The 23,554-nt window shown below is 41.0% G+C and overlaps 1 protein-coding gene across 3 annotated transcripts in view; it reads left to right on the top strand.

The window, feature by feature from the left end:
• The window catches only part of SRPX (sushi repeat containing protein X-linked), a 93,533-nt gene that overhangs the window by 30,093 nt on the left and 39,886 nt on the right, over positions 1-23,554 (top strand). For 2 of the 3 annotated variants that reach the window (XM_070604711.1, XM_070604709.1), the window contains 2 exons: positions 17,704-17,763; positions 22,863-23,054. In XM_070604711.1, the coding sequence (XP_070460812.1) occupies positions 17,704-17,763; positions 22,863-23,054 (252 nt within the window). The remainder of the gene's footprint in view (positions 1-17,703; positions 17,764-22,862; positions 23,055-23,554) is intronic. The other variant, XM_070604710.1, reaches the window with a different exon arrangement.

Below are 23,554 nucleotides of genomic sequence, written 5' to 3'. Positions count from 1 at the left end.
ACATTGATAAATTAAATACTTTATGTAAATCACCCAGGGCAGTGCCTGGGGTAGCGTCTGTTCACTAAATAGTAGGTCTTTCTTCCCCCTTACAAGCCGCAGACACTTGTGTTAGGGCTCACTGCTGTCTGCTTTGGCCAATAGGGTCATATAAAGTGGGGCTGCACAAAGCTGCTCTTGCATGATGAGAGGTTGGAGGACTCAACTGCTACTTCATTTCATTTACCTTTTACTTGGCTATTTCCTTCTTACCCTGGACCTGTATCTGCTCAGCAGGGAGCTGGAAAATTGCTCAGAAAGACACGGCTTTGGCAAAGTTCCCATAAAGGTGTATACTTCCTTCTACACTGGCCCATGGTTTCTGAGAATTGGCCTCATCCCTGCAAATGGGGACTTGACCAGCACCACCAGGCCCCTCCCTGCAGTCTTGCCTTGACCCTGGGGCTTACTGATGACTTGAGCCGCTGGAGGAAGGACAAAGGGAGCTTGTCACTGCGGGCTCCTGTCTTGACAAGTTGCAGCATCCTTGAAAGCAGCCAAGACATAAAAATGCTAAATGGTGTTTGCATCTGGAATTTCTGGGCTTTGAATTCTTGAACCAGAGGACTCTCAGTAAGAGAAACCAGGATGCACGTATAAATATCCATATCCACATTAGTCTCTTTGTTAGACTCTAGGTCAGCAGATCAAGACTGCCAACTATCAGGATGATTGTACTGGGAATAGAATGAGCCTGAATGCTATGTCCCTGGGAGCCGGGGGGAGCAGCAGATGTGGGATGTAGCAGGCACTGGAGGGAGGAGAATGTCTTCCTCTTTTAGTGGGCACTGAGTCACCCCCAGGCACATCCAGAGTTCAACTACATTATGTCTTAAAATGACTCTTGTGGGCTCTCCAGGGGATCTGATCAATATTTATAACATGACTTCCAAGGGAAAGTCAAATTAAAGTTACAAGCAGCTAATTTATAAATGCACTTGGGGGACACTGCCATCTGTAGGTGAGAGACAATTGGGCTTCCTTGTCATCACTGCCTTGAAATCCTGGCAGGGTTACAGCCACCCTGTGCCTCTCTTTGGGCAGGGGGCTGCATGTGGTATTTGTTGAATAACACTAGAAGCCTGTTGATCCAATATATTACCCCCACTTGCCTGTTCTACTACATGAAGTTTCCCTGTGAGGATCAGAGGGTTCCCACAGTAAGGAAGCCATTTGGGGAACCCTTTGTATAATTGGCTGTGTTAAGGCATTATGTAAATATGAGTGTGAATAAATGCCTTAGTTGATATGTATAGCAAAGATTACTCTGTTTTATGATCAATTTGGGATCCCTAGATAAGTTGTATGCTGCAGTTATTTTCAAATTCTCTTAATTGGTACCTGCAGTAAGAAATATATTTTGCATCACAATCCAGAACACACACACACATACACAAGTACGCACACAGTATGTCATCAAATCTAAGACTCCATTGGTTGTCAGAGGCACCATTATTTTAGGTACCGCTGAAAAAGAAAAAAGTGATGTCAATTAAATTACACCATTCCATTGATTATAAAGGTCATCGTGAGTTCAGAGAAATTAAAAGGTAAAAAAAAGTGCTTTTTAGAATCAATGAAATATATGTATATAATATACATGTATATTCTGAAACAAAAGTTTCATAAGCCATTCCTATGTATGGTGGGTTATAAATATTTACTGTTTTTTTCCTATTCTGATCTAATATATTTTATTAAAAATAAAGTTGGTCCCACTAAATTTGTTGAACAGCACACTAATGTGTTTTAAATCTGAGCCACAGTATTGTTTTGAAATAGGGAATTGGAGATGATGTGCTGAAATTGATTTCTTATGTTTTGGTCATTCATTTCATTCACATGTGAATTGATGGACTGCTGTTTAAGTCAGAACTCTTGATGACAAGTGACAAAAACCCATCTTGAATTAGCTTTGGCAAAAGGGAGATTTTATTGTTTTATGTAAGGGCAGGGGTATGCTGGTGGGCCTGAGGAATACTGGAACCAAGAGCTCAAATACTATGGGATCTGTCTTTCTCTCTTTTGTCTCTGCTTTTCTCTGATGATTTCATTCTCATGGATTAGCATTCTCTATGAGATTTAACCTTTGTCATTGGCAACTAAGGGGCTCATATCTTCCTTATTTTACCACCAGAGAAAAGTCCTCTGAAGGATCCAATTATCCCAGCTTGGTCCCTGTGGTCAGGGGATAAAATAAGGCCATCTTCATTAGAACCATCTGGGTGGTACGGGGAATGATGCAGTTCTCCAAAAGGAGGGGTCTTGTTTCACTTAGAAGAACACAGTAGATGTCCATTCCACCTAGAAAGGGGTAGCACCAGGCTTTGTGTGTTGAGGCTTAGCCTCTCCCAACAGGTAGCACAGGGTCTGCAGATTATCATTTTGAAAACTGGAATTGCCATCAGTTCAGTTCCACCTTCTTTTTTTCCCCAGAGCTTGAGTCTCCCAGTGAAGATAGTAATAACTGAGCATAGCCGGTGTGTGACTGTCAGTTCAAGGGCACTGAATGGAAAATGGATGCTTTCAAAATCAAAGAAAGAAGCTACACAGAAAAGAAACCATTCTACCTCCCATCACAGGCAGAGCTGGCTAAATACGTTGGGCATGAAAGGCTTCAAGTGAAGTCCAAGTTTTCATCCCTGGATACTGGTGTTCCATCCTGTCAGGGAATCAGAGAATGTTCCAGAAGGACAAAGCCTCAGGTTTCAGCTGAGCAGGCTGCAGCTTGTAACTTACAGATATTTTCACAATGTTCATTTAAGGGCTGTTTTCTGGAAGTGTCTTTCCTCACAGTCTCTTCTCTTCTTTCTCTCTCTCTCTCTCTGCTGTTTAGTCTACTGTATTAAAATATCGTTCTACAGCTGTGCAATTCAAGCTCGCTGCCTACCATTCTCAGTACACACTGCTGCAATTTTATTTTATTTTCGTAGTATCTATCTTTCCTGAATCCTGTTATTCTCAGTTTTGCCATGATGTGCCAGAATTTTGTAAATTATACCACTGGTTTACTGCCAAGAACGATGTACCAGTTGCAGCTTTATTTGGGCAGCTTTCTTTAATCTTAAATACAGTATCTGTTTCTGTAAGTACAGCCTTCACTAAGGGAGATGGGTGTCTCATTTTGACACTGGTGGAATAGCTCAAGAAGATCAGTAGTATGTAGACTAAAGTCTCAAAGGGAAGAACCCTTTTGAGGGCCGGTCGGTGGAGGGGCACTTTGTTAGTTTCACTAGGGCAGTAAGAGGAAACAGAACCCAACCGTATTCCCTGACAAGTTTGATGTCTAGCTGGGAAGACAGAACCTACACACACCTGAAATGACTTCTGAAAATCCAAAGCAATATAAGATAATTCTCATTGAGAAATGTGAACAGAGCATATTGACTTGAGAGGAATTTAAAGTAAAGGTTAGAAAAGACAAACTAGAGGAGCCAGGCTTTGAAATAGCTTTTAAAGCAGGGAAGGGACTGAGAGGAGGGGAAGGGCTTTTCAGGTTGGTTGTGCAAAGACATGAAGGCAGAAACAAGTAGTTGTGAAATTAACAGGATTAACTGTCAGAGAGTTCAATCCTTGTTTCTCTTGTAATTGATATTCACTTCATTCTCTGAGCTGAGAGTACAGTTATGAGCAAGGTAGCAAAGAGTTGCTGCCCTCCCCGGGTTTACATTCTAGTCCCTAGATGATACCTGCCTCATGGGGTTGCACTGAGGGCTTAAAGAGGCAATGGAAATGAAAGACTCTGGTCAAGTTTGGAGTGATGCACCCTGCTGATTGCTTAAAGCTAGTTGGAGGAGGAGGAGGGCCAGTTGATTTGCTTGACTACAATGATCCTGACTAGAGTTTGAAGATGAGAATGTTCTGAGGAAACATAACTTGAAAACATGTACTGCACTCTTCTCCCCACTACTGTCACTCCCTTTTACACATGAGCAAACTGAGGCTCAGGAAGGGAAAGTGGCTTCCCCAGTCCAGACCATACAGTTAGTGGAGGAGCTTAATCCCCAGGCTCTTTCAATTGCATCCTACCAGAGAGGATGGCCATGGGCAGTTGAGGAAACTCGGTCCCTGTATGCCCAACGTGTTTAGCCAGCTCTGCCTGTGATGGGAGGTAGAATGGTTTCTTTTCTGTGTAGCTTCTTTCTTTGATTTTGAAAGCCTCCATTTTCCATTCAGTGCCCTTGAACTGACAGTCACACACCGGCTATGCTCAGTTATTACTATCTTCACTGGGAGACTCAAGCTCTGGGGAAAAAAAGAAGGTGGAACTGAACTGATGGCAATTCCAGTTTTCAAAATGATAGTCTGCAGACCCTGTGCTACCTGTTGGGAGAGGCTAAGCCTCAACACACAAGGCCTGGTGCTACCCCTTTCTAGGTGGAATGGACATCTACTGTGTTCTTCTAAGTGAAACAAGACCCCTCCTTTTGGAGAACTGCATCATTCCCCATACCACCCAGATGGTTCTAATGAAGATGGCCTTATTTTATCCCCTGACCACAGGGACCTGCTTGGTGTTTCATGGGATAGAACATCCATGTCCTGAACAAATTAGGGGAAAGCAAAGGCTTCCACCACTGCCCCTAGAAACCTTTCTCAGGTAGTCAAATATCTTTATTTTGAGGGAAGAAACAGAATTAACTAGACAAGGCTATTACCTATGGGTTTTCAAAATATTCTAAATCTCTGATTTTCCAATTATTTTGCTGAAGACCCAAAGGAAGAAATATGTTCTACTGTGACCTATTTTTAGGGTGAATATATTATTGTCCAATCCAGACACTTTTAAGTGTGAAAGAGAGTGCTATTGATAATGCTGGGACAACAGACACAAAATGGGACTGTCTCATGCAAACTGGGGACACCCTAACACACATACATCTATATAATTGAAACAAAAGTTGCAAAAGGTAGTTTATCTTTAATATGTGCAGTGAACTCTAACATTTTAAATTCTGTCTCACTACAAAACTACTAGTTATGACCAGTTAAAGTGCGTCCAGAGTTTGAAATATACTACTCTAGTTGATTGTTGGTACATGTGAGGTCCTTGGGATGGTGACGGAGAAGAGAAGAGAGCGGAGTATGGGGCCGGCCCCGTGGCCAAGTGGTTAAGTTCATGCACTCTGCTTTGGCGGCCCAGGGTTTCACTGATTCACATCCTGGGCACGGACATGGCGCTGCTCATCAGGCCATGTTGAGGCGGCGTCCCACATGCCACAACTAGAAGGACCCACAACTAAAGTATGCAACTATGTACTGGAGGGATTTGGGGAGAAAAAGCAGAAAAAAAAAAAAAGATTGGCAACAGTTGTTAGCTCAGCTGCCAATCTTTAAAAAAAAAAAAGCGGGGTATGGTGAGGCAAATGTTTGAGATGTACTGTAAATTTGTTCATCTGGACATTATGGTGAATATTCTGCCCCAAGAAAAACACTGGTAATAAACATTTCCTTCAATCTATTCCCCGTGGTTAGCAAAAAGTTTAGATCGATTTTTCTGGATCCCCTTGTTCCACTTGGAACAGGCGTCTTCTCTGTGTACTTTCCCTGCCTTTTCTTACCCTTGGGCTTTCATCTGTTAATCTGCCCCTGATTTAGAAAGGTAATCTTTCCAAGGAAGAGTGTCTCATTTATAGTTTCTGGCCTTCTGCGTACTTGTTCTGGGCCTGCGTCTTGGAGTTGAAGCTGATGCTCTTGAAAAGCTAAATTGTCTTCTCTGCTCCACTCCTTCAGACACACACATTTATACCCAGTTCCTGGACATCTCTCCTCTGTGTCAAAACTTTGCTGAAACATAACAGAGTAGGTCTTGCCTGTCAGTCAAACATGAGACTCCATCCTGGGCTTCTTCAATGGCTCCGCATGTATTAGGACTTCCTGGCTAAGAAGCCATTGCAACTTTACCCATGGAGGAGAGAAGGGTTACCATTCTAGCTTCTGTCTACCCTTCCTCAGGGTCCACAAAATTGTTTGAACACTCATATTTGTTAACAAGAGCCACAAAAACGTGAAAGACTCAGTAGTAATCCTTCACAGCAATAACATAACTTTCTGTAGGCTCCCATTTTGTAAAAATCTTTAGGTCGTGAAGCCATATAGGGAACCATATGGATTTTCCTGCCTCAAAAGATAAACTATGGTAATAGCTTGAGCCAGAAAGTCACTTTTTCCTAAAGCAAATTTTGTCATCTGATCATCTGAATTCATAGACTAAACTTGACAACAGTTTATTTTACTAGAGAGGATTGAGTATGTGGCTTTTCCTCGTGGTTATTAAATTGAATATATATATATATATGTTTTTCTAAATCATAAATTGTGTAAGATAGTGTAGACAGAGGAATTTAAAAACACACACAGAAAACTTTGATAGCACTGAGATTCCTGACTATGCTAATGCGTAAATTCTTGAAAAAGTATCAGGCCAGATATTAGTTTGTAACATTTTAATATTTCTACCAGAAGCTCATTTACATGCATAGCAGCTCAAGGTAGTAGAAGCCTAAAATATATACACACTGAATTAAATAGAAAATGTGATTATGAACTATCAAATGAGAAGCTTGTAAAACAAACCCAGAGTAGTAGTAATTATTTTATTTTAATATAGTATTTTTAAAAACATATACGTATGCAATATAACCTTTACAGCAATCCTATGAGGCATGACCAATTAGGGTATTTGAGTTTTAGGGAGATTCAATGGTGTCTTAACTTGGTTCCCTAGAAGCAGAGCCTGTGACTTGTTAAGGGACTCCTCTGAGGAGAAACCTATAAGTGAGGGAGGAAAGCAAAAAAGAGCAAAGCAAGGATACAGTCTCAGGTAAAATCTAGCACCACAAGGTGCCCGAATCCTGCAGGGTTGCACCCCCATTACCACCCTGCCACTGGAGACAAGGAGTCTGACTTTATGTCCCTTCATTTCAACCAAACATCGGCTGCCTCCAAGGAAGGGGGACGAGCGAGTGAAGTGGCTCCTGTCAGCTGAGGACACTTCTCTGGAGAAGGGAGCAGCTGTGAGCAATTAGCAACCAAATACTCCCAGCAGCTGGGAGATGGGCACACCAGTCTGGGTAAAGGGGATCTGAGTAGGGATCAACAGCCTCTATTGCAGTGACCCAAGAGAAGGCTGAAAAACAAAGGCTGAGAAGTACATAAGGATCTTCTGACTCTAAGCTAGATGCCCTTTCTTCTTCCCTTCCTCCTCCTCCTCTGCTGCCCCCTCCTCTTCCATCTCTCCTCCTCCTCCTCTTGCTTTTGAAACAAATACTGGTTTATTATGTCAGAATTTTCATGGGTCTGGATCTGGTCATGGCTTAGCTGGCTCAATGTTTCTCATGAGGTTGCAATCAAGTTCTTCGCTTGACCTGAGGTTTCATCTGAAGGCTCGACTTGTGTGTGTATGTGTGTGTGTCAGGGAAGATCTTCTTCCAACCTTACGTGATTATTGGCAGGCTTTGGTGCCTCGCCACATGGGCCTCTCCACAGGACTCCCTCATGACTTGGCAGCTGGCTTGCTCCAGGATGAGTGATCTAAGAGAGATAGTGAGAGAGTGCCCAAGATGGAAACCACAGTCTTTTTATAACTTAACCTCAGAAGAGATATGGCATCCCTTCTGCTATATTCTATTCATTAGAAGCAAAGTCAGTAAGTCCATTCCACATTCAAAGGGGGGAGTTATACAAAAGCATGAATTCCAGGAGACAGGGACCACTGGGGGCCATCTTAGAGGCTGCATATCACAGTCCACCCTCTGGCACCCAATGATTAATGTGCTTTCCACATGCAAAATACACTTCCCTGTCCCAAGGTCCCTAAAAGTGTCATCCCATTATAGCATCAGCTCAAAATCTAGAATCTCACTATCTAAATCAGGTCCAGATGGGGATGAGGTTCATCAAATGTACTTCCTTAGCTGTAACTCATTGAATATAGTTCTTCTCTATGTGTAGACCCATAAAACTAAAGCAATAAGTTATCTGCTCCCCATGCACCTAACCTACGGTGGTGGAATAGGCATAATATAACTAATATAGAGATTTCTGTTAAAAATGGGGTTAAATGGGAGGCACAAATGAGTCACTGTTCCACAGAAATTCTGACATCTAGCTGGCTAACTTTTGGTTGTTCCTTGTTCAGGCCTCACAGTCTGGAAAGAATTCTTTATGGCTCTATACTCTACCCTCAGGGCTCTTAATTCCACCCTCTGAGCTTTCTTTCCTTTTTCATGAAAGATAACACCTATTTAGAGCTAAGCAGCTCTGTGAGCCTGCTTCCTGATAGTAGAATTCTGGGAGTTCAAAGGCCTCTCCTCATTCTATAATGTCTCTGTCCCCCTCAGTCATGCTGGTGATATTTCTGCATATGTAACTCATTAAGAACTTTGTGGGTTTCCTGTGAATCTTCTTGAAGTTCACTCTGAGTTAGACAAAAGCCACATGCACAAATTTTGTAGACATAACTCTTCTCTGTTGTTTGATTGAGAGGATCTGTGAGACACATCCTTAATCTCTTTAAAGGACCTTTTGTATGACTGAAGGTACTCTGAGGCACGACCTTGATTTAACAAAGGATCTGACAGTCATGTCCTTGGCTTCATCCTTAGACTGTGTTTTCCTGGCAGTGCCCTGAATTCAATCTTTGTTCAGAAGCCATTCAAATGTCCTTTTTCACTTTATTGCAGCTGCAGTGTAACTCCTTTGGCAAATCATTTGCTAACACTAAATCATATGGCTCCCACAAATAAATACCCTATGGCTTCCAATAGTGAAAAATACCTTTTTCTAAACATCCAAATCTCTCGTGTTGTCACAGTTCAAATTTATTTACTGAAGCTGTAGTGAGTAGGATAAAACCATTCCAGACATGTGAGCATAAGGGCACATGATTTATGCCTCATAAGAAACTTAAAGGCAGAATTTTTTCTTCTAATGTTTATTGACTACCAATCTGAATCATATGCCAGGTAAAGAAAGAAAATTAGACATGGTTCTCACCACTGAGCAATTTAGAGACATGATTTAGCTCCATAGAATTTTTTAAAAAAATTAAGGCTAGACCTATGCTGTCTAGTATGGTAGCTACCAGCCACATATGGCTATTTAAATTTAAATTAATTAAAATTAAATGAAATAAAAACATTCAGTTCCTCGGTTGTACTAGCTGTATTTCAAGTGTTTAATAACCCCATGTGGCTAGTGGCTACCCTGTTGGACAGCACAGATAGAGAACATTTCCATCATTGCCGAAAGTTTCATTGGACAGCAGTAATCCAGAAAAAAAACAAGAAGATCTAATAAAAATAAGTATCCTTTTTAAAAATATATTTGTCTCCCCTCTCCCATACTAAAAAGAGTCAAATATCAAAGAGATACTACATACTTTTTCAATAAATATTCTACCATGCTTCATAATACAGAATGCTGTAAAATCATAATTCTTAATGTTTTTTTGGATCACAGACCCTTATTCAAATCTACTGAAAATTAGTAACTTTTTCCCCAAGAAATTGTATTCATGTACCAAAAGTCATGTCCAATTGCATGGGGTTCATGGACTCCCCAAAACCCTTCCATTGATCCTCTATGAGGCCAGGGATTCAGGTTAAGAATCTACTACAAAGTGAGTTTCATGTTCCCATTGACTTTCAGTATAAAATTGATGCAGTTTACTATTAAATACGATGACTTCTGTTAATAATAAAATTATATTTAGAATAATGATGATGAGGGGAAAAACAAAAATTTCTTGCCAAATATTAAGAATGCAGAGCTGTCTTCAAAATAACTAAAAAATAAACCCAACCCTTTGAGCTAAAAATATAACACAGAACCAACAAATCTGTCAATTTGGATCATGTATCACAATAAAGAAATATATAGTTTTAGCAAATTGGCCACGTTTTCCATTAGTCTCAAATGCTTCCTCCCTGCCCCCTTACCCACCTTAAATGAGAAAACTTTTAAGGTGATGGAAGCATTCTACTAACCTTCTAAAATCTAAATTCCTGATGTCATTCTACTACATAAATAGATATTGCTTAAGAGTGAGTTTGGTGCCTCAATGATGTTATCTAACTAGACATTCAGAATGAGAGGGTGGGATTCAGAAAGACCCTTCTTTGAACTTTGGAAAAAAGGAGTGGCTATTTCTTTGAAAATCTGTTGAATTAGATGAAGTTTCTGCAAGGAGAGCAGAATTATAAATGGAATTGGCTCCAGGTATGGCTGAGGGACAGAATCCTCCATGGCACTGAGTTTCTGATTTCTGAGCCAATGTGAAATTTGTATTTGTGTGGAAGAAGCACTGAAGCATTCTTTCCAGAGAGTGGTAATCCAAACCATATGAGGACTGCTTAATAGTTGTCATACTAAAACCTCAGTTAACCGGAATTCTAAAGGGGTTGGCCTTTTGTAAATAAAGAAGAGTTTGTTAGGAAACCTCCCTCTCTTCTCCACTCCCCCACCACCTCTCTCTCCCTTTTTCTTCCTTTCTTTCTTTTTAACCCTGTGGAAAATCTTCCCCCAGTATGTATGAATCTCCTTTGCTGCTTCAGTAAGCTTTAGTACGTACAATTTGCTAAACATAAGTTAGTCAGTCTTTGATCTTATTGTATCTTTCAGGATGTCCATATAGTAGACTGGTCATTTCTTTAATTAAAGTTGAGGTATGAATTTAGGGTGAATATAAACTGGAAATTTTCAGGGGGAGGTGGCAAATATCCATTTATTTTCTTTTCTCTTCTTTTATCTCCTATCAATAGAAGGCAGTAAATTTCCCATTCATTTGTGTATCAGTTTGGGTGGAACAAACTGCAAGTAACAAACAATGCTACTCACAGTGACTTAAATTGAAAGGACATTTATTGTTGTCCTAACAAGAAGCATGGAGGTAAGATATCTAAGCTTGATTTAGTAGCCCAGTAAGGTCATCACAGACCCTGAGTTCTTTTTATCCTTCCACTCTTCCATCCTCAACTGAAAATCTCTAGTCTTGAGACATCCTACCTCATGGTTGCAAAATGGCTGCTATAGCTTCAGTCATTCATCACTACACAATAGCTTCCAAAGCAGGAAGGGAGAAACAAGGGCAAAAGAGTCTTCTCCTTGTGTAGTTCTGTCTTTTATCGGGGAGAAAATCTTTCCTCTAAGCCCCGTCCCCCCAAAGCAGACTTCTTTTTATTGTCGTTGGCTAAAACTGGGTTTCATGCCTACCCGTGGAACAATCATTGGCAGAGGGGAATTTCTGACTTAGAGTCACCATGGTCCATATCCTGGGGAAGGGCACATTGCTGCTGGACACAACTTGAGGTCTTTTAGCAAGAAGAAAGAGGAGAGCGGCTGCTGGGCAGGCAACTAGCAACTTTTGCTGCACATAGATTCTTCATCTTGCTTTTACAGGGCATGCTCTTCCTTGGCATGCTTGTTATTGGACTACTGAAGAGGCCATTTGCTCTTTGCCTATCAATGCAGGGGAAAGAGATAATTAGTGGGTTGGGATCTAAGTGGAGGTGGATGGACCAATATAAGTGAGCTGCTCATCAAGTTGTTAATCAAGGTAACCTCCGCCAGAATTCCAAATGGAGAGAATCTGAAATGTCTGCCTTGCAGGCTCTAATTTCAGTGAAAGCAGTAGTGAGAATGCCTGGCTTTGGGTTTGAGTGAGCTATCCAAAGAAACAAATGCGGAAGAGAAAGGCTGCTTTATTTACCTCTGCTAGGGAGAGTGCTACATTAGGGGTGGTCATGCGAACCATCTGTATGTCTCCTTTTGGCTCATTATAAAAACTTTTCTCATGGTGTAACCTGGAGGTTTCCTCTCTTCAGGCAAACATCTACCACTTTTCAGATGACACTTGAGTTGAGCTTGTGGTCTTACGTTGAACTTGTGGTTTAACAACACATTTAGTTTACCCCTCATATCCCTGGAGGCAACAAGCGGAGTCAAGGCTCATTGTAGGAGGTACGTGGGTGCAGGTGATGGGGAAAAGGGAGAAAACTCAAAACCCAGAGTATAGAAGCTCAGTTTCTGACAGTCAGCCCTGTGCTTGTTTGTATGGTGGTCCTTTTAGACGTGTAACAAGGCTTTGGGATGTGAGGACTTACAATAGTGTGGAATGAATAATAAATATTGGATACCACAATCCACCATTTTTAGTCTCTACCAGTAATTTAATATGTTTTTGTTAAAAATTTTAGAGTAATAATATGCTCAATGAAGAAAACTTGCAAAGCGTGGAAGAAAGGGGGGAATTTTCACCCATTAATTTCACTGCTCCAGCGCAGAGGCTTATGGGATGTTCTTCCAGCTGCCTTCCCCATTTCTTTCTTTTCTTCTTCCTTTCCTCTCCTCCTCTCTTCCTTTTTAAAATAACGAAGTATTTCAAATACAAGGGAAGTATTCACACTATAGATTCAACTGATATTAACCTATTTACACATTTGCTTCAGATCTTTTATTTTTGTAAGAAGTAAGGTGTCAACGGCCCCTGTGTGTGCGTTTCTGAGTTCCTTCTCCTTCCTCCCTGTCCAGAGGAAACCACTAGTATGACGTTGATGTGTATCTTCCAATTCATTCTAAGTTTACTGCATATCTATAGAAAACATGTAGTATTTTCTGCATTTTTAAATTGTATATAATTGATATCACACTCTATGTTACTTGCTTTTCTTCACTATACATTGTATGTTTGAGATTCTACCTTGTTTCATATAGATCGAGTTCGCTCGTTTGAACTTTTACAGCTTTCTGTGTGTGAATACACCCCCATTTACTTCTAGTACTGGTTTTATACAGTTGTTTTTACTAATGGCAGTGCTGCAATGAACATTCTAGAGCATGGCTACTTTTGCACTATGCAGGAGTTCCGTAGGCATATGTCTAGAAGTGGAATGGCTGATTTGAAGGGTGGTTTCTAATGTAGTGCAAAATTTCTCTCCAACTTATTTATACCAACTGTACTTGCACCAGCAGAACTTAAGAGTTCCTGTATCACAGCACCCTGGCCAGTTAAATTTTTGCCAATCTGTTGAGTGAATTGGTATCTTGTATTGTCCTGATTACTAGTGAGGTTGAAGATTCTTCCATATTAACATTTTGTGATATTTGCTTCAAGTTCATGTTATTTTTCTGTAAAGTACCTGTTTATGTTTGTCATTTTTTTCTGTAGGACTATTTTCTTTCTATGTCCTGGATAGTAATTCTGTATTATATACACTGCAAATATTTTCTCCCAGTCTGGGTGTTGTCTGTAAATTTTGTGTCTTTGATTGCACAGAAGTTTTACATTTTAGTGTAGTGAAGTGTAGCAGTATTCACCTATATGGGTTATGGTTTGTGAGTTTTGTTTAATAGCCTTTCCCTGCCTCATGATCATGTGGATATTCTGCATTTTTTCCCTCAAACTTTTGCTTTCAAATTTAGGTCTATAAACTATCTGGAAATAATTTTGTGGTATGGTGTGAGATAGGACTCAGTTTATTTTTCTTTATATGCACAGACAATTAATCTTAGAATGTTTATTGACCTTTTGTCCCCATAGATTAGTAATCCCACCTTATATTCCAAATTTGACATGTACAAGTGTCAATATTATGTTTATATATATATTCAGTTTCGTACTTCATCTTGTATATAGATTTCAGTATCTGCCTCTTTCCTTAGCTATATTTCATACACATTTCCCCATTCCAAACTTGAGTAGTGGCTATATAATAGTCTGTTGATATAAGATAATTTGTTTGCTCATTTCCCTATTGCCACATGTTTAACTTTCACTATAATAAACAGTATGTGATGAATGTGACTTAGAATGCTGTTGTACTGGTAAAGTAGGGCTGTGCACCCCAGGTGCACTTGTCTCTCCAGTAGATCTCAGTCCCTTCCCTTCTCTATGGAGAGTCCCCCCTTCATGAGTTGACACCTCTCAAGTTATTTCTCAACAAGCGAGTGTTGTTGTGATGGTCATGGAGATGCGTCAACTAGATCTTCCTTCAAGGAGGGACTGATTGTCTCAGCTGGAGGCAGTGCTGTTCTCAGACAGCCATCAGCTTTCAGCCCCTCCAGAGATTGCCTCAGGTGTTGGGAGTACTTCACCCAAGTTCACACATCCTTCCCAAGATGGGCCATATCCAATGGCTAGTTGAGGCAGAGATATAAAGGCCCAGCCATTTCAGCCCAACATGAGAGGCTGTCATAGGCTCACATCAAAGTTAAACTTCTCCCTCTGTCCAAACCCGCTTCCTTCTTATCCCTTTCCCAGGTGTTGATCCCTAATAAACATGCTGTGCACTAAATTCTATCTCCAAATCTACTTCCCAGTGAACCAAACTGTGACAGTTGTCTTCTTTGCTTAGAATCAGGAATAAACCCAGAGCCTCTCACTGCCTACATAGATTATATGCAGGCCAGGATGACTCGGGGGAAAAGGGAAGTGCTCTTAATAGAGACAGATCTCTTGACTCCCAGAAATGTGCCCTATCCCTAATTCTTAGGGAAATGCAAATCAAAACTCCAATGAGATATCACCTCACACCCATGGGTACTATTAAAAAGACAATAAATAACAAGGGTTGGAGAGGATGTGGAGAGGAGGAAACCCTCGTACACTGCTGGTGGGAATGCAAACTGGTGCAGCCACTATGGAAAACAGCATGGAGATTCCTCAAAAAACTAAAAATAGAACTACCATATGATCCAGCTATTCTGCTTCTGAGTATTTACCCAAAGAATATGAAAACAGTAATTCAAAAAGATACATGCACCCCTGAGTTCATTGTAGCATTATTCACAATAGCCAAGACTTGGAAACAACCTAAGTGCCCATTAACTGATAAATAGATAAAGAAGATGTGGGATATATATACAATGGAATACTACTCAGCCACAGAAAAGATGAAATTGTGCCATTTGTGACAACATGGATGGGACCTTGAGGGTATTATGCTAAGTGAAATAAGTCAGAGAGAGAAAGACAAATACCGTATGATTTCACTCATATGCGGAAGATAAGCAAACAAACAAACACATAGATATGAAGAACAGATTGGTGGTCACCAGAGGGTAAGGGGGTGAGAGGAGGGTGAAAGGGTAAAGGGGCACATATGTATGGTGACAGGTGGAAACTGGACTTCTGGTGGTGACCATGATGCAGTCTATACAGAAGCCAAAATACGGTGTACACCTGAAATTACACAATGTTATAAACTAATGTGACCTTAATAAAATAATAGAAGGGAAGGGAGGGAGGGAGGAAGGAAGGAAAAGAAAAGAAGGAAATGTGCCAAATGGAGTTGGAGAATCCAACAAGTCTTAGAGGAATTCCACTTGAACTCTGAATATGGAAAGAAACCGGGGTCAGCGTGGGAGGGGAGGGACAGTAGACTCTTAAACGTTTCCAATATATTCAAAATGTATTTTGGAAACTAAGCTTCTTTGAATTAGATGCATAATAAAGTTTATTTTCCATTATGAACGTAATACATGTTTATAGTAGAAAATTTAGAAGAGAAGGAAGAAGAAAAACATCCAATTATCAAAGTCTCTTTTATATGCAATGTTTATTTTGAATTTGATTGTTTTACTTTGTTATAAATCACACCATTTATATAATTTTGTTATAGCACATTTTTCACTTAATGTTATAAAAAGCTTTTTTTCCCTGCTATTGTATCTTGTTGTAAACATTTTTTTAATGGCTACATTATAACCAAGGAATGAACTACGGTTTATTTAACTAATATCAACTATTTGGTCTGTTTATAGTCTTTTGCTATTATAAATGACACTGCAAAGAAATCTTTGTGTAAGTTTTCTTTCTATATTTAATATTATTTCTTGGGGATAGTTTCCCGGAAGTGGAATGACTAGATCAAGGGGTTTGAACATAAGCTTTTGATTCATGTTGCTAGGTTGCTTTCCTGAAAGCTAATTCTGGTTTCCGTGCTCACTTTTTGATATGAAATAATGAACAGCTTGTGTAATTTTTTTACCTGTATCGGTGGCCAGAGACCAGGTGAAGAGACTGGAGCAAAGCTTCTCTAGTTGGGGGGTCCTTTCCAAATGGACATGGTTCGGCCTTCATCACCTCCCCTCTTTCAATTTCCACACTCAGCATCTCTCATCTGGAATACAAGTGGAGCAGGGACCATTACTCATTTGCTTATCCTGTACGGAGATTTGAATAACCTCTTACTAGAGAGTGTCCTTGTCTGTTATGGTTGCAGGTCCCTGTAGGTAAATGTGTGACTGGGTGGTGCTAACTCAACCGTCAGTGACCAGACTAGGAAATCTAGAGGGAAAGACCTCTAAATTCAAGATTACTGTTTTGAAGTTTGGGGTCTGGTACCACTTCAAAAATTAAAGATCTACTATTTACAGGAATTCAATATTTAATATTCTAAAAATGATTCAATTCTAACTTCCAAATGAGTTTAAAATTTAAAGTTAAATACAGACTTTTTCTCTGAGGCTGTGGTTTTCAAGGGTAGCAAGACTCATCAAGAAATTTTACTTTAGGGGGGCCGGCCCATGGCTGAGTGGTTAAGTTCGCGTGCTCCACTACGGTGGCCCAGGGTTTTGCCAGTTCAGATCCTGGGCGTGGACATGGCACTGTTCATCAGGCCATGTTGAGGCAGTGTCCCACATAGCATAACTAGAAGGACCTACAACTAGAATATACAACTATGTACTGGGGAGCTTTGGGGAGAAGAAAAAACAAGAATATTGGCAACAGACATTCGCTTAGGTGCCAATCTTTAAAAAAAAAAAAAAGAAATTTTACTTTAGCCATGCCTTGGTGAGAGGTTCTGAATAAACATCCAGATCTTGATTACTGTCCTCATTTCCCACAAATATACCAAAGCAGCTTTGTCTTTCTTCTGTCATTGAGATAAGACATTTGATTTGCCTCCTCATTCTTCACCCAAATTCATTTCACAAGATGGACTGATTTTCAGGTACCATAAACACCCAGTTCTACTGGGTTTTCTTGGACTGCCAGAGACACTATGGTCCATATATGAGTCACACACTTTTTTTTTAATTAAAGTATAGTTGGCATGCAATATTGTATCATTTCAGGTGTACAACAGTGATTTGACATTTCTGTGCATTACAAAATGATCACCACAAGAAGTCTAGTAACCATGTGTCGCCATACAAAGTTATTACAAGATGATTGACTAAATTCCCTATGCTGTACGTTACATCCCTGTGATTTATTTTATAACTGGAAGTTCATACCTCTTAATCCCCTTCACCTATTTTACTCATCCCCCAGCTCCCTCCCCTCTGGCCACCACCAGTTTGTTCTTTGTATCTATGAGTCACACACATTTTACTGCATCTTCCCTGGCATGAGATTCGTATACATTGGCGTCTCCTCAGAGTGAAGTTGGCGTTCTCTCTGTCCGAGTCCAGAGTTTCAGTTGGCACGTGGTGATCCAAAACAGTTTGAGGCTTCTTTTGATTGACTCTGGCAATCTCAACCCAGCCAGGTTCACTCTGAGAGATGCCGTCCCTTCATGAATGGCCATAGAAGCTTTCCCTCTTGGCTCTGCGTTCTAATAGCCCCTCTTGCATGGACTATGGCAAAGCAATGCTTCGAAATATTCGTTCATATCATGTGGCTTTTCTTCCTGCAGTTTCTGTTCTTTTTTATTGTAGGATCTGGAGAGTCACCGCTAGAAGACGATGAAGTCGGGTATTCACACACTAGATATGAAGGTGAATGCTTTGCTTATGTGCTAATGAGGACCTGCTGATGCCAGGAGAACTTTCCTTTTTGCCCTGCAGAGCAGACTATAATAAAGTGACCAGACAATGCATTTAAGTTCTATTATCTCTCCAGAAAAAAATTAAAAATTAATATGCGTATGCTCCCATTAAGAAAAAATAAAGAACAATGAAAGAAAGAAAACAAAAAGCATCTGGAAATCCCTGAAGTGCTGTCCTTTAGCACCCCAGTGGTCATTTTATTCTCATAAGTTTCTTGACTGTCCTTACTTCTGCATAGCCAAGCTCTAGCTGATGAAAGTGAAAATCAAGCCATGAGTTCTGCCTGATTCATACATTACAGCCAGAATCGTCCAGAGTCAACTAACCAAGGTCAGATCTGGACCCAGTGCTGCTAATGTAGTGAGATGAATGGGGAATGAGAAAACTTGATTTTCATAAGCTCATTTCATTATGCTCTTTCTGAGTCTAGCTTGGCTCCTGAAATAATGAGTAAACTGTGTTGCCAAATGAAACTTTAATCTAATGGTAAAGAACTTCATCTCTACACATTTCCAGCAACCCATCCCCCCAGCAGGTATAAAAAGCCTAATCAAGGACCTTCTATTCAGGCTCAGGTAAGTATGTCCACAAATATTTCTACTGGGAAGGCATTTTTCTGAAGCTTAGGAAGCCCTGGGAAAAGTGAAGGTAAATTTAGATTATTTCTCTCCGAATCTGGTTCCTTTTACAGTGAAGGAATAATCTTTATAAAAATGGTTAATAAAGGTTCATTGTGGCACTTTGCCCAGTAAATTTGCCCGCATTCTGTCAAGACGACGCTGCCTTGCTCTGTTGTGATACATCGAAGTTCTAGGAGAATCAGGGAGTACTGGTCAGCCTTTGGTTGGACAGAGTCTTTCAGTCGTTTTCCACACAAGTGAATAGTCTTTCTAATATAATGACTGGTGCGTATGTCCAGGTGTGTTTTCTACCATATTGCACATTTGCTTATGACCTGTGAATGCACATACTCAGTCCTATCCACAGCTTCTATATTATTGTCTCAGAAATAACCAATCAAGCAAAGCACAAACTTATTAATTAGATGTTTGGGGTAAGGAGGTGTTCTGATTCCTAACACTTCTTAATGAATTGAGGGTTCTAAAACATTTTTAGGTTCTTTGAGTCCCTTGTTGAAAGATCTTCCTAAAACACACGTGTGCACATGTACACTAGGGGTTGTCGAGAGCTCTCAGATCATTTTTTCCCAGTGTCCATTCTTACCTCGCAGTGTCACACGTGTAGAAGGTAGACCAGATGGCCAAAATTTGTGCCTGCCCTAGAGCTTGCCCTGAATGTTTAAGAATAAATACTTGTTAGGAAATTGTTTTCATTTTCAATTTTTTCGTTTTAGAGGCAAACCATTGTTAACTGGGGGCTTAGCTCTAGATCCTCAGGCCCCTGCACAGTGTCTGGCACAGAGTATATACTCAATAAGTGTTTTCCAATTAAATTAAATTTAAGTAGAAGAAGAAAGTGAAATTTAACCAACATTTATTGTGTTCTCAGAATGAGGCAAACATTGCTTTTGAGTCTTTTACTTGGAATGCCATCACATCTTCACACTAATTGAGGGAAGGCATGCAGAGATATGTTGTTTTTCCTAATTTACAGGTGAAAATAGGAAATTAGAGATTAGAGAGGGTTTAAGTGACTTATGCAGAGTCACACAGCTAGCGAACATTATATTACATTTGGGTCTGAAATCCGGATGTTTTAACTCAATGTCCAGAGTTCCCTTGTGGCTCCTTATGAGTCTGCTTCATGATGGAGCCTACCCCAGGAACCTCAGTTAACTGGAATGCTTACCACACTGGCCCAGGGGAATGGGAAACCTTTCCTGAATAATTGATTTAGATTTCTCCCTAAACAAACCCTGTCTTAATTGAGGCAGCATAAGAGCTTCCTTTCTCTAAATCTCTACGTTCAAAGTTTTGCTAATTCCCTTTAACTCATGGTGCTTGTATGCACTTCAAATTCAAGTCACTCACTCAATGTTTTAATTACTATCGCTGCAGGGCTGCCAGGCTGTCAAAATATCTTCCAAAGTTTTGTCTTGGAAAGTAATCTAAAAACATTCCATTTGCGAAAAAATGAAAACAAGGCTTTTTTCTACACGTTGACAACAGCACAGCTTTTGGATGTGCAGCCAGCACTGCTAGGAAGATTTGAAGACTCAGAATATGGGGCAACATCTGCTAATTGCCTGTTGGGTTGAAATATGTGAATTTGTGACGTGTGTATGCAGGTCATTCTTTAATGTACCTACTAGCCTTAAATATTTGGGTGCATTTGTGGAAAAGACAACAATAACGTGTGTGCTAAGAATTGCAGGTATCCTGCCTCGTATTAGTTTACTCTAAAATCGTGTGCCTCCTAAACTCATGCCAAAGTCCAGGAGCTGGAGGATGTGAGTGTTTTCACCACTTGAGTGAAAGACAAGTGAAGAATCGGACATTCTTCCAGTTTGTACATTAGTGGAATTGTGAGCAGGACCCAGAATGCAAAAAGGATTTGCCTTCAGCTGCAAGGGTTACAAGAGAAGACTACTCAGTTAACAGTCAGAAGAAGGAGTAAGGAGCTGGGCGTGGGTATGAGATGGGGAGTGGAGAGGAATAAAACAGAGTTTGAATCATACAACTTTAAAGATAGATGGGACTTTGAAAATATTTTAATCCCGTCCTGTCTCTTATAGATAAGGAATCTGGTTCCCTGAAAAATTTAGTGAATTGTGTGGGAGATGGAGATGGTAGTCAGAGTTAGAATGTGTGCTAGGCCTCTTGACTCTTTGCCCAATATTGTATCCACCATACTCCACTAGCTCACTATGTTTTCATCATCCCCCCTGCAGGGTCTCCTATATTCGCTCCCACCTCATCACCCTTCCCCCACCTCCCATAGGTATTTCATTTTGTCTCTCTGGAGCCCAATTCTCAGTCAAGGCTTCCACAGTTTGGCCTGTGAGATGGTGGGAAAAGAGGCGGTAAAGGGGGCCCCATTGGCAAGAGAAGACGAAGGCTAGAGATGGGCAAGTGCAGAACCATTGCAGTCTAGAAGGGGAACAGGGCAGGCAGGGAAACTAAGAGGAAGTGAGGCCGTGGGGAAGTTAGGGGGAAGGAGGGAAAGGATGATAAAGAGGTAAAGCGACAGTTTTTAAGAGATAACACCATGGAAGTCCTCTGGCAAACTATCAAAAGTGCTTCTTTGAGATTAAAAACACTAAGTGCATTTTGGAGTTTCTTTTAAGTGGTCTTTCCTATCACAGTTGGAAAAGAAAGGCAGAAAGAGAGAGGGCGAGAGAAATAGACCTCACTTAGTAGTCACAGAAGCCAGTACGTTCCAAATCTCAGTTTTATTTGAGTGGTCAGCATCTATGGATTTTTCCAGAATTCAGCTTAAGGACTTTTGATTATAGAAGAAATATCCACAGCTTGACAGTGAGAAACAAACATATCCCAAGGGCTTCTCATTTACCTGAGATCTTGAAATCTAGTTTCATGGCGTACCTGGAGCCATCACCATGGAAAGAACTAAACCATTTAAAATTGGTTCAGGAATTATTTTATACTTAGGAGAAATAATGGAGACATGTACGCATGCTGTTTTGTACTTTACTTCGGGGTCCAGATTTTTCTCATTTAAAAATGTTAGCACATACAGAGTCTATGTGTAAACCCCAGAGGAAGGAAACTTTGTTGAAGGAAAGTCTGTAGGCCTGGTGTAAGCTCCTGCAAATCTGTATCCACGTGGTCGAATTGAATCAGCTCTAGGCTAAGCCCTCAGGACATCACTTTTACCCAGAAAGTCCAGGGAATGCTGCTGGAGTCCTGTCTTTAGGACCCACTTGCAGCTGTCTGCAAAACATTACGTGATGAAAGATTAGCCAAAGGAGACATGAAGGCACAAAATCGAAAAGCAGCCTGTGCACAAGGCCTGGACGTGACTGTTGGTTTTGGTGGCTGAGAAGCAGTCAGAAACATTCTCAGAAGAGAATTCCTGGGAAAATCAAACAAGGTCTGTCCCCCTTCCTGGCCGCATGATGGCGCACGAACCCCAGTCACTGACAGCTCAGGTGCTGGGGTGGAGCCAGGAGCCAGGCAGCTGGAGGGAGGGGGCTCCTGTTCATGGTATTGAGCCAGCAGGCTTGAGGGAGCTTGTCACTGGTTCCCATCGATTGTGCAGTGGCCACCATGGGAACTTCCCCACTGAGGAGCTAGTCTTGCCCTAATGATTTTATGGCTTTCAGAGAGCACCTTCCAAAGGCTCAGGGGAGTGGTTCTGATCCTAGTGTCATCCTAGCTGTGCTCTGGGCAACTGCAAGTCCAAAATTGAAACACTCTGGAACTTTGCCATTTTGGAAGGATGTCACTCTCTTACCTAAATGGAGCATAACTGGGGACATCAGCAAAGGGAGGTTGCTTCCCTATGGGGAGCAATTGTTCTGTGACTTTAAGCCAAAATTATATCCTGAGGCCAAAACCTTGAAATTGTAGCTCCATTCACATTAATTAAAATAGTACTGGGAGTTTTTATGGAGAATATGCATACAGACTTGGAAAAAATCTAAATTAACCAATTATTGATTCCTCTGCCACTATGTATGGATGGTTGGGGTTAGAGTTCACAATGATATCAATTGCCCTCAAGAGAATTATGTATCTAGTTAAGGAAAATACTAAAAAGAACAAGCATTTATTGAATGTTTACTGTGTGCTAGGCACTGTGCTAGGTGCTTGATATGCGTTATATTTTTTTAGTCCTTATAAGAGTCCTATGACATAGGTATAGGTATTAACTCAGAGAGGTTAAGTAACTTGTTCAAGATCACACAGCTAGTAATGGAGGAACGCTGTCCATATTCAGATATGTCTAACACCTAGTCCTGTGATCATAACCTCCCTACCCAGAGACACCTTAAGAGACATGGGGCACTATTTGGAGGTCCAAAATCCTGAATGCAGCCAGCCAGGGACTTCAAGAGTGAGGAGACACATTTTCTGAAGATGTCACTTCCTATTTCTTCCCTCCTTTGTTTCTGCTGCCTGTAGACACCCCGTGGTGCTCCCCCATCAAGGTGAAGTACGGGGATGTGTACTGCAGGGCCCCTCCAGGAGGATACTACAAAACAGCCCTGGGAACCAGGTGTGACATTCGCTGCCGGAAGGGCTACGAGCTGCATGGCTCTTCCCAGCTGGTCTGCCAGTCAAACAAACGGTGGTCCGACAAGGTCATCTGCAAGCGTGAGTAGTCCAGCCCCATGTGGGGTCCCCAGGGCCAATCAGAGTCAAAGTTCTTTTGCTCTGAGATCAGGGCTTTTTACTGAACATTCTGTGGTCTTTGATGAGAAAAACTCCCCTTGTGAGCAGAAGTCAGAGGGTTTCTAAGATATGGCGGAAGTGAGATGACACCTTTCAGACAGACGGGTGTGATCGGCTATTTAGGAAAGGGAAAGAGAACAGAGGTTTTGTTAAGCCAGCGGTTAATGTTTGTTCAGTAAGTGCTGGACCCTGAAAAGGTGTTGGGATGTAGAAACAAATAGGACACGCACAGGCTGTGCCATCAAAGGCATCACAGGATAGCATCAGAGACAGCAGGGCAGAGATGTAAACAGTGGAATGAGTACATGAATGGTGCTAAGTCAGGGACTCATGGTAGCGGAGGCAAGAAGTGTTCTCCCAAGGAGTGGGCTTGGGGAGACCGGGAGAGTCACTGAAGAGTGATGCTTATTCCAGGAAAGGGA

Source organism: Equus przewalskii, chromosome X (assembly GCF_037783145.1).
Source record: "Equus przewalskii isolate Varuska chromosome X, EquPr2, whole genome shotgun sequence".
Taxonomy (NCBI): Eukaryota; Metazoa; Chordata; class Mammalia; order Perissodactyla; family Equidae; genus Equus; species Equus przewalskii.
This window is presented reverse-complemented; position numbering and strand designations above follow the sequence as displayed.